General features: G+C 37.1%; 1 protein-coding gene across 1 annotated transcript; it reads right to left on the bottom strand.

The window, feature by feature from the left end:
- Positions 1-4,488: 4,488 nt before the first annotated feature.
- On the bottom strand, positions 4,489-6,723 carry ankrd49 (ankyrin repeat domain 49). The gene is given in 8 exon segments (XM_052026564.1): positions 4,489-4,805; positions 4,807-4,877; positions 4,880-4,919; positions 4,921-4,974; positions 4,976-5,173; positions 6,399-6,481; positions 6,484-6,570; positions 6,573-6,723. Coding segments are annotated over 8 exon segments (783 nt in total). The 3' UTR covers positions 4,489-4,706.
- Between the last annotated feature and the right edge of the window lie 3,258 nt (positions 6,724-9,981).

The following is a 9,981-nucleotide window of genomic DNA, read 5'->3' as shown; positions in this document are numbered from 1 at the left end:
ATGGAAGAACCCTTGGAAGAACTAAAAATAACTGTATAAGTTTAGTAAAAACAAATAAGGCAATTCAATCATTTTAATGTTCCTTCTCTTTTGCGTTTTTTTTGGTGTGATTTCCAGGTTTTGCCTCTTTTCTCTAGTTGATGTATATTGTGTGGTGTGATCACTTTTCTTTGAGAAAGAATTTTCAGATAATGGTTCTGCAATGATCTTGCAATTACCATACAATTTAAATTCAGATTTACCTTAGTCATCCAATTATCTTATTGAAAAATACAAAATTCTTATGGCGCTTGACAGCATAGATTCAGGGACGATGAGGGGTTGGGCATTTAGGTCTGAGATGAGAAGAAATTTTGTCTTGTATAGTGTATCTTTGGAATTCTCTGCCCAAGAGGGCTGTGGAAGCTCAGTCATTAAGTATCCTAAATATTTGGATACTAAGGAACTCAAGGGAAATGGAAGGGATAGGAACGTGGCCCAAAGTAAAAGATCAGCAAGGATCTTATTAAGAGACAAAGCAGTCATGATAGGCCAAATGGCCTACTCCTGCTTCCATTTCTTATGTTATTAAATACCACGGTCAAGAAAATTCCTTTTCACAACACTGAGAAAAATACTGTTCAATCGAAAACAAAATGAACTTACAGGAAAACAAAAAAAAAATCCACTTGTGGGCCTCTTAATTGCCCAGTGGAAAATTTGATGACTGACACTCAGCAAGATTTTTTTTAACTCCAGAAATATTGTTATGGCATAAACCTCTCCCAAATGACATTAACAGTGCAACATTGAATGTCTACAGTGCAATTTTCCACCTCACTAATCTGAAAACTGTCATTCACAGAATAATCATTTACCTCCTAATCCCATTTTTCCTGAAATTGTGCTATTTAAAGGCACAACATTCAAACTTTTGCTAGGCTGGGACACAGCAGTCAGCAGCCTCAGTACTTATTCTACACCTTGCTTGTGTTTAATATTTAGCCGCCTCTGGATTTTTAAATGACTTTTCTGCATGACACAACCTATGTAAATTTGTCTGCAACTCATACTTGTTCGATGCCATGGAAATGGATAATTAACATCACAGAGATCACATGGGAGACATAGAAGGACTCATCATCCAAAATCTATCCCTGCAGAATTTACAGGATTCACACAGGCTGGGCTTCACCAGGCAATCGTCTGGTTAAAGATTACAGCCCGGAAGTTATGAAAGAGAGACTGCGTTATAAACTGATTATGTCGCGACTTTATCAAGGGAACTACCAACCTGCATTATTGTTCCCAGCTTCACCTGAAGATTGTACTCCCTGACAAATCATGCAAATGGTTTAATTCCGTGAATGAAGCCGAAGAATTTCTCAAAGATTAACTTTTGACTTCAGATGGTTAAGAAATGTGCTATTCTTTGATTTTTTTTTACCTATTTGGTCTACAAGGTAATAATTAACTTACAGATTTGAATGTTTTTAAGTCCAAGAGATCTTTTTCTGCCGTTGTTAACATTTTGTGTTTGGTTCTGGAACATGGGATACTTATAATGTTTTTATTTAACAGTTCTTTTTTTTCCTTATATTATTCTACTTTAATATTTTAGATGGTTTGTTTGGTAATAATTAAGAATCTGATGGGGTGACTGATTGCTTTTTTTTCCTTTTGAAATAATAGTAAAATTGTATTTTTTAAAATGTCGACTCATATTTTTGACTGTGTAGAACTTTCTCAGCAAGGCCTGTTTATAATTTCGAAATGTTGTTTTGGGTACTTGTACCTTAATGTTTTGACTACGGTGGTGTTTGCATTCCTTTTAACTTGGAGATTTGCCACCAAAAGAGGTGGCGTTAAGGGATTTAGTGGGTAGCATTCTGGCTGTCTATTGGCCAGTTTTTGGGCTTTTGTGGATGGGGGGTGGGGCTGTTTTTAGTTTAGTTTTTTTCTTCTGGACTGATAAACTACAAATATGCCTGAATTGTCGTCATATCCGGCTCCTCTTTGAACTCTTTTTCCTCTTCCTGTTAATGAGTCTCCTGTGCAGTAAGGTTAACCCTTACAACACCATATGTTTTTAGTCTATTAAAATGGATAATATGATTAATTTTGTTCATGGAATACAAATGGTTTAAATAATCCAATTAAGTGGAAGAAGATCTTAAAGTTTTTCATAGACTGAACGCTCAGATTATTTTTGCTCAGGAGACTCATATTAGGAGAGAGGATAATCAGTGCTTTTTTAGATTTTGGAGGGGTCAACAGTTTCATTCTAATTCACAAGCAAAGGTGAAAGGTAGGCCATTTATCTGCTTCTGCTTGTCGTATGATTGCTTTTGTTACATAATGGCCAAGAGATCCATTCTATTTAAATGGAAGGATCCTATACCTCCTACCCACATTTCAATGGTTTTCTCAAACTATAACATGTTTAAACTTAGAAAAAAATTAGGAGTGGTACTGTTGATCCTTCGCTTAAATTTGAGGAAATTTGGAATCCATTTATTCAGTATTTCCGTATGGTATAAGCAGGACCTTTTTGAATCCCTTTTAATAACCTTTTATTTGAATTAGAGGAGCAGAGCTAATGACATAATGTTTTTTTTAACCGAAGAAATAACAGTCCAGCCTTTTTTTTGAAGTTTTTGGTTTGCTTTTGTTTATTATTATTTCTTTTTAATTTGGGGTTCTCTTTTCATATAATCAAATTTCTTTTCAAATTCTTTTGTATCATGTTCACTTAGTAAGAGATTGGGAGGTTCAGATTATATATTTTACTCTCTGTGAGTGTATATATTAACTGTTATTATTGTTATCCCGATCTCTTCACACCATGTGTATAATCACTAATGTTATGTATATTAATTTGAAATTAATTTGAAATTTAATAAAAAGATTGAAAAAAAAAGGCAATCCTCATTGATATCTGTAACCTCCAATACGGGCTCATGGATGTGTGTTGTATAGCTATGACCACAGTGGTCATTTTCAACTTCCTAGCCTCAGTCATTGTAGGCTGCTTTTGCTGATCCATACCGCGTCTTGAAGTTTGCTGCTCAGTGTTGTTTTTGGGAGGTCATTCAAGCTCTACACTTAGAGAAAAGACATCATCTACTTTTCCTTCAGCTTGTAGGTACAGACAGATCATTCACTAGGATTTTCTTGATTTGCAGGATTCTCTAAAGTGTACACATACACAGACTGCACACTTGTGGTGTTATTCCTTACAAAGATCTCACTGGCATCCTCCTGCCCCAAGCATCTGACTGTAGCCCTGAAAAGTCTTCATGGCCATTTTGAATAATGTGGGAAATATTCTTCACTACTCTAGTTTTACCTTACCTCCTGTGAGCACTCTTCCACTCCTCACATATCATTGCAACATCCATTCCTGAAGCAGTAGCACTATTCTGTAGCTGGAAGAGTGCTGCTTGTGTTGGGCATATATTGGCTGGCTCCTGCAGTTGCAGAAGTAAGGCTAAGTACCAGCAGCTACGAAATTTTATAGCAGTTCAAAACAATTGCACCTGCTGCAGCCCTGCACAGGGAAACTACACAATGCTGTTCTGGGAACCTTGCATTAGAAGTTCAGAATGTTTATGGGACTTTAAAGTGTTCGGTGACACTCAGTGCTGTCTCAGTGGCAGTAAAGACAAGGAATTTCAGGCTCAGATCTCCAAGATCAACCCTCACATCTCATTGCTTTGGGTCAAAGGATCTAAGTTTCTCCATTCCTTTATTAAATATCCAGAATCAAGATTGTGTTTTGACAAATTAACTTGTGAATTATTTTAGTAATGAATAAGACACCATTTTAAGACAAAGAATGATAACTTTTTGGATACTAAGGGACCCAAAGGATATGAAAGGGACAGGAAAGTGGCCAGAGATAAAAGATCAACCATGATCTTAGCAAAAGACAAAAGCAGTCATGTTGGGCCAAATGGCCTACTCCTGCTTCCCTTATGTTATTAAATACTATGGCCAAGAAATTCCTTTCCACAACACTGAAAGAAGTGCTGTTCACTTAAGCAAGTTTAACTTGCAGGAGAGTAAAATCACATCCATTTGTGGGCCACCTAGTGACCAGTAGAAAATTTGACCACCAAGTTCCAGCATTTTTTAGTGCTAGAAAACGTTAGGGGATTAAACTCTCCCAAATGATATTAACAGTGCAACACTTAATGTTTGTCTCCAGTGTAATTTTATTACGTAGACATATCCAATGTATGTATTAGGTATGCCATTAAAGCAAACTATTTTCCTTATCATTTTACCAGAGAAAAAAAAACTCCCCAGCTTACCGTCAATAATGTTAGAACATAGAAACGAAGATCAGTAAATCTCCCATGGCAAGTTAGAGTTTCACAAGATAGATGGAGGATCTGATACTATGGTGTGGAGGAAGCAAAGGATTCAGATCAGAGTAATGTTATAGATAATAGTATTTGATTGATTTTCCTCAACTCATTACAATAGAAAAAAGACAATATTGACTGCAAAAAAGAATATTTATAACTTTTCACCAAAAATGGCAACACATTTTCAATAAGTTGATCAACACAACCAATTTTTGGGTAAATTAGGAAATTGACTCTTTCATATTGACATTGAAACAGTTACAATGGTCATTTGAACTTAAAGAGATACACCAAACTTCCACCTAACAAAATGGCCACAGGTTTGGTGTTAGGGCGACTGTACATTAAAGTGGATTATTTTGGCTCAGGTACCGAATTAGTACAGTGTTCTGCAATTTCAAAGAGGTAATAGTGAATATTTGTTCGACAAGCAATATCATATGCTGTCTCAACCCAAGTTATTTTTTAGATCTGAATTGATATAGCGATTCATTAACAACAATTCAATGGCTTCCTTGGTGTCTTACTTCCTGAAGCAAGATGTAATGCTGTATGCAGACCATTAGTCTTGGGCATTGATGTCTGCATCATGCTGCAGAAGAAATGAAGCTATTTCTGCATTAGTTCCATTTACAAGCCTGTGCAAAGGGTGTCCAGCCATCTACAGTACGAGCATGCACATCTGCTCCTTGAGCTATCAACCTGCGGACAACCTCAATATGACCACTGTAGGCAGCCCTATGAAGTGGTGTGTAGTGGTCATCATCTTTAACATTAACAAGACCTGGGTTTTCTGAGAGAAGTCTGCATACTATCGAAACCTACACAATGAAAATAATGAGAAAGATAACAAGTATTATTACACATATAAACTAGTTAGTAATGGCTTTACTGAATACAAAATGTTCTTTGGTTACTAAGTTCACCTTGCACATCATACAGTGCAAAATCATTAATAGCTATCGATAACCCTTTTAAATTGCCTTCCTGAATATAAATTTCATGACGTTATCTTATTAACATGCATCTGTGCTACACAAACATGCAAGTTCATCAAGATATAGCAGAAAAAATAAACTGAGTAATTCAGGACTATGTTAATGTATTTTGGATTTCAGACTGGCAAATGCTGAAAAATCGTGTGCTCCAGGATTTCACTCTGGGGCCTTATGTTTTATTCATACAAATGGCAAAGATAATGCCAAAGGAACAATTAAATGGCATAGTGAACTGTGATAAATAAGGCAAATTTCAGGATACTGAGTAAGTAGATATATGGAAGAGGCTGAAAAATAACAAGAGACATGAAATAGTACACATTAGCAAGACAGTAAGATCATTACGTATGCACAAACAAAGATGTCAAAATGCAGATGTATTACTTAAAAGTTGATTGTACATTTAAAACCATTTAAAAGCAAACTGGGTTAAAAAGGGACATTGGATATACAAATGAAGTTATTGAATTTGTACCAGGGCACTGCTTTAGTTAGGATTATAGCATGTCATTTTGGATATCTTCTTAAAAAACTACTTCATGGAGGAAGAAAATTGAAGATTCACTAACTAGAGAGAGATCATAGTTATAAAGAACTTTTGGAAAAATGGTGCTTTTTCTTTAAAACTGGAAGAGAGGAAACTCTGAGAGAGAGAGAGAGAATTTGGATCCAAGTAGCATTTTAATCACATTCACAGCAAGTTTTAAAGGGCTTCACAAGCAGTGAAGTGCTTTTGAACTGGTTCCTCCCACATCCCAAAGACATATAGATTGGTACATTAATTGGACAGTGGAATCTACCCCAGGTGCACAGGTGAGTGATTGAATCTGGGGGGAGTCAATAGGAATGTGGGGAGAATAAAATGGGATTAGAGTAGGATTAACATAAATAACTGCTTCATGACTGCTGCAGATTCGATGGCTGAAGGATCTACTTCCATGCTGTTTGACTCTCTATCTAGTAATTTTTCATTATTAAAGTATTTGGATCTATTAATTCCGAGTAGTTCAAAAACATAAACCATGGACAAACCAGTCAGGGCACCTACCTGGTTTTTCTCAGATGCCCAAAGTAACAGATTTGCTGGATCATTTTCCAGTTCTTTCTCTTTCATTTTAAAATAAGCATCATTTCAGTTTCCTCTTCTTCATCATCAGACTCTCCATGCCACATGCTGTGCGTCCCCACAGGTATCAGATGTCCATGTGTCTCTAATAATCGAGTTGATTGAAGTAGTTTGTGACGTCAGCAATTCCTTCAGTGCTGCATTCTTGATTCTCATATTCTTCAGGTATTTGATTTTCTTCTGAAGGTTTTGCAACAAATGACACCTTCTTTTTCACTTTAGGGTTATTTTTCTCCTGCCCATTCATTTCCTCTGAAATACTTAGATTTTATTACTTAAAAGTACAATTTTGATTCAACATTGTGACTGAATGAGATCCACTGTGAAGAAAAACAAAACAAAAATCACAATCAGCACTGACATGGTGCCATCTTACACCTTTGTAAAAGGTGTAGTTTTTTTTTTAACCATTTAAATGGCGGCATATATATTGGTGAATACAAGATATAATACAAAACTGTACTTTACTTTTGTGTTAATTGTACTTGATGGAAGTTGGACAGTAGTTTGATTACAGCACTTCAATGTAGCCCAGATGGATAGAAAGGATTATGTATTAGTATAACAGGCATATAGTATATAAATAAACTATGATGATTTCGAATGAAAAAAACAAGTGCTAGCAGACTGAATGGACTAAATGAGCTTTTCTACCTTACAATTTATCTTTGGAGAACCAAGAACATTCTTCTGCTGTAACTAAGTGGTGCAATTTTGTAAATGTAGGACACCAGGAGAGATTTCCTCTAAGGGCATAGAAGGGGATGGATCCCGGCATTAAGGATATGCTGCTACTAAATAAAGTAATAGATGAACTTTAATAGATTTTAATGAACCGTTTTAAGACTTTTTCACAACAGTGCTCTTTAATGGAAGTATAAAAGGAAAAAAGCACAAATTGAACGTAGAGACATTATGCTTACAGAGAATGAAAATAAACATTAATGCATAAAGAGGTGTAATTACAAGTGAACTATTAAGATGGGAGCAAGGGTCAAAATTCAAGCCAGAGAGATTAGAGGAAACAAAGCATAAACATAGGAGAACATGATTCACAGAAACCATGGGACAAACAGCATTACAGATATCATTGGAGGACAAAAGTAATCAAAATAAAAAGGCACAGAAGAAGTAGGAAGGATGATTTGTGACTGACCTATTTGGGTCATAATTTGCCATCAAAATAATGGTACAGTCAAAAGAATTTTGTTTTAAAGGGGTGCAAATATTACAGGTAAGCTCAGGTTAGAGCAGAAGTGGGGTTAAATCAGAAATCCAAAAGCTGCTGTACAAGATATACTGCTCTACTACTAGCCATGCAAAAAATGACAGTTTACTGTCTGAATCAAATACACTGCACATGAAGCACAGTTGGAACAAACAAAACTCACGCTAGAAAATCAAATCTTTCCCATTTCATTCTAGATAGCCTTTCAGTGTTGTGTTCTTAAAAGGCCAGCCAACTTTTCTATCATTAATAATTAACTAGTACAAGCATTGAATTTCACTCATATCTGCTACTGGAAATTAAATCTGTTTCTTTATTCTCTCATTTAATCCAGTACTTCTCTATCACTTTTTATTTCACCTTCTGTAGCTGATTTGACATCAATGTCATGCATTCTGAACTGGATTTCTTTGTTAGTTTCACAAACCTTCAATCTGATTGGTTAAGAAGATGCATAATTACTTACCCTTTTCACTTATATGGCAGAGTCATATAATTGCAGTTATTTGAAAGATCAAGGAATTGAGGGCTGTGGGGAAACTGGCACAGAAGGGAAGTTGAGCCCAGCATAGATCAGGCTTGAGGGGCCTGGTGGCCTTTTCCTGTTCCCATTTTCTTGTGTTTTTTTTTTGCTGGACCATTACCGTCGTCCCCAAAATACCATGCAAGATAATTGAAGCAAAAATATTAAATGACAATCAAATAATGAAAACTGATATATTCAGTTCAACAGAAAATTGTGCAGCAATGTATTCAACTATTATAACTTATGGAAAGAAATAATTGCAACATCTCCTAAAGGGAAGTTTAGCGAAACAACTGGAGAGAAAAGGGGTGTTTGAAGCTGCTGTTCACATCTATGTTATGTTAGCACTTAAGTTAAGGTATGAAAAGTGAGGCCAGGGATTTTGGCCATAGCCATGATCAAATCAGTGTATTTGACTCAGTAATGGAATTGAATGGACCTTAGTGTAGAGCAGAATATGAAGTTTTTCACCAATTGAAATTGGCAACAAAAGTTTTGCCTCAGTAAGTAGGTGTACAGGAAAGTGTAATCAAGGTGAAGGGAATAAAGCTATTAAAAGAAAAATTAGAATCAGCTTGGAAGTACTCTGTGGTGAGAGAAACAGAATATTTCAGATCAATGGCCTTTCACAAGTTTAACATTAGTGCAATGGGGACTGGTTGTGGTGGGAAGAAGACTTAAAAAAAATAGGTACGTGATTGGGTGCAAGGCTAGTGAAATGACAAACAGAAATCACGGTTCAAGTCAAAGTATGGGTCATGAAAAGAAATACAACACAGAGTCCTGGAGGAGGTGAGAATGACAACAGCAGAACAATTCTTTCATATTATTGTAATGTTCCTAATGACATGGGGAAACTATTCAGCTCATCAAGTCCAAGACAGTTCTCAGAGCTATCCTATTAATCCCCAAACCCCACTTATTTGCCTGTAATCTATTTTCTCACACATACCCAATATTACCCAAACAATTCTCCTACACCAAAGGCAAATTACAGCAACTAATTCACCTAACAACCAGCTCATCTTTAAGATGGGGGGGGGGGGGGGGGGGGGGGGGGGGGGGGGGGGGGGGGGGGGGGGGGGGGGGGGGGGGGGGGGGGGGGGGGGGGGGGGGGGTGTAAGTTGAGGGAAACCAGAACACCGTGAGGAAATCCACGCAGTCACAGAGAACATGCAAACTCCACAATACACCCACCACCAGAGGTCAGAATGGAAGCCCAAGTCCCTGGAGTTGTGAGGCAGTCATTCTCCAAACATGCCAAATTATGATCCACGATAGTTAACACAACATTGGGGGTCTTGACAGATCAAAGTTAAAAATGAATGCTGTTCCTCGATCTTGCGTGGATAAAAAAGGTCAGAATGGGAAGGCAACTGGTAATTGCAAGGTTGTAGATGTTATACCGCAAAGAGGGCGAACAATTTTCTTTTTTTCTCTCCACTTGTGTGGCACATTACTGTAAGTGAAAAGAAAACCTATTTAACCCAGGACCACCATTTGGGCTCTGGGCAAAGGAAATACAATAGGTAAAATGGCTGTTATATCTTCCAATCCGTCCCATCTGCTCGGGAAGCTGCAAAGGAGATAAAGAGCAGCGTTGGGCACGATTGAGCAGTAGTAGGTGCAAAATATCGCAGAGAAGATATGTTTTGGTGGCACAAGAGAGACTGCACACACTGTAACTGAAGCAGAGAACAAACTCGGGTCAGGCAGCACCTGTGCAGGCAGGAGGCCCTGCATCAGGACTG

This window comes from Pristis pectinata, chromosome 11 (assembly GCF_009764475.1).
Source record: "Pristis pectinata isolate sPriPec2 chromosome 11, sPriPec2.1.pri, whole genome shotgun sequence".
Taxonomy (NCBI): Eukaryota; Metazoa; Chordata; class Chondrichthyes; order Rhinopristiformes; family Pristidae; genus Pristis; species Pristis pectinata.
This window is presented reverse-complemented; position numbering and strand designations above follow the sequence as displayed.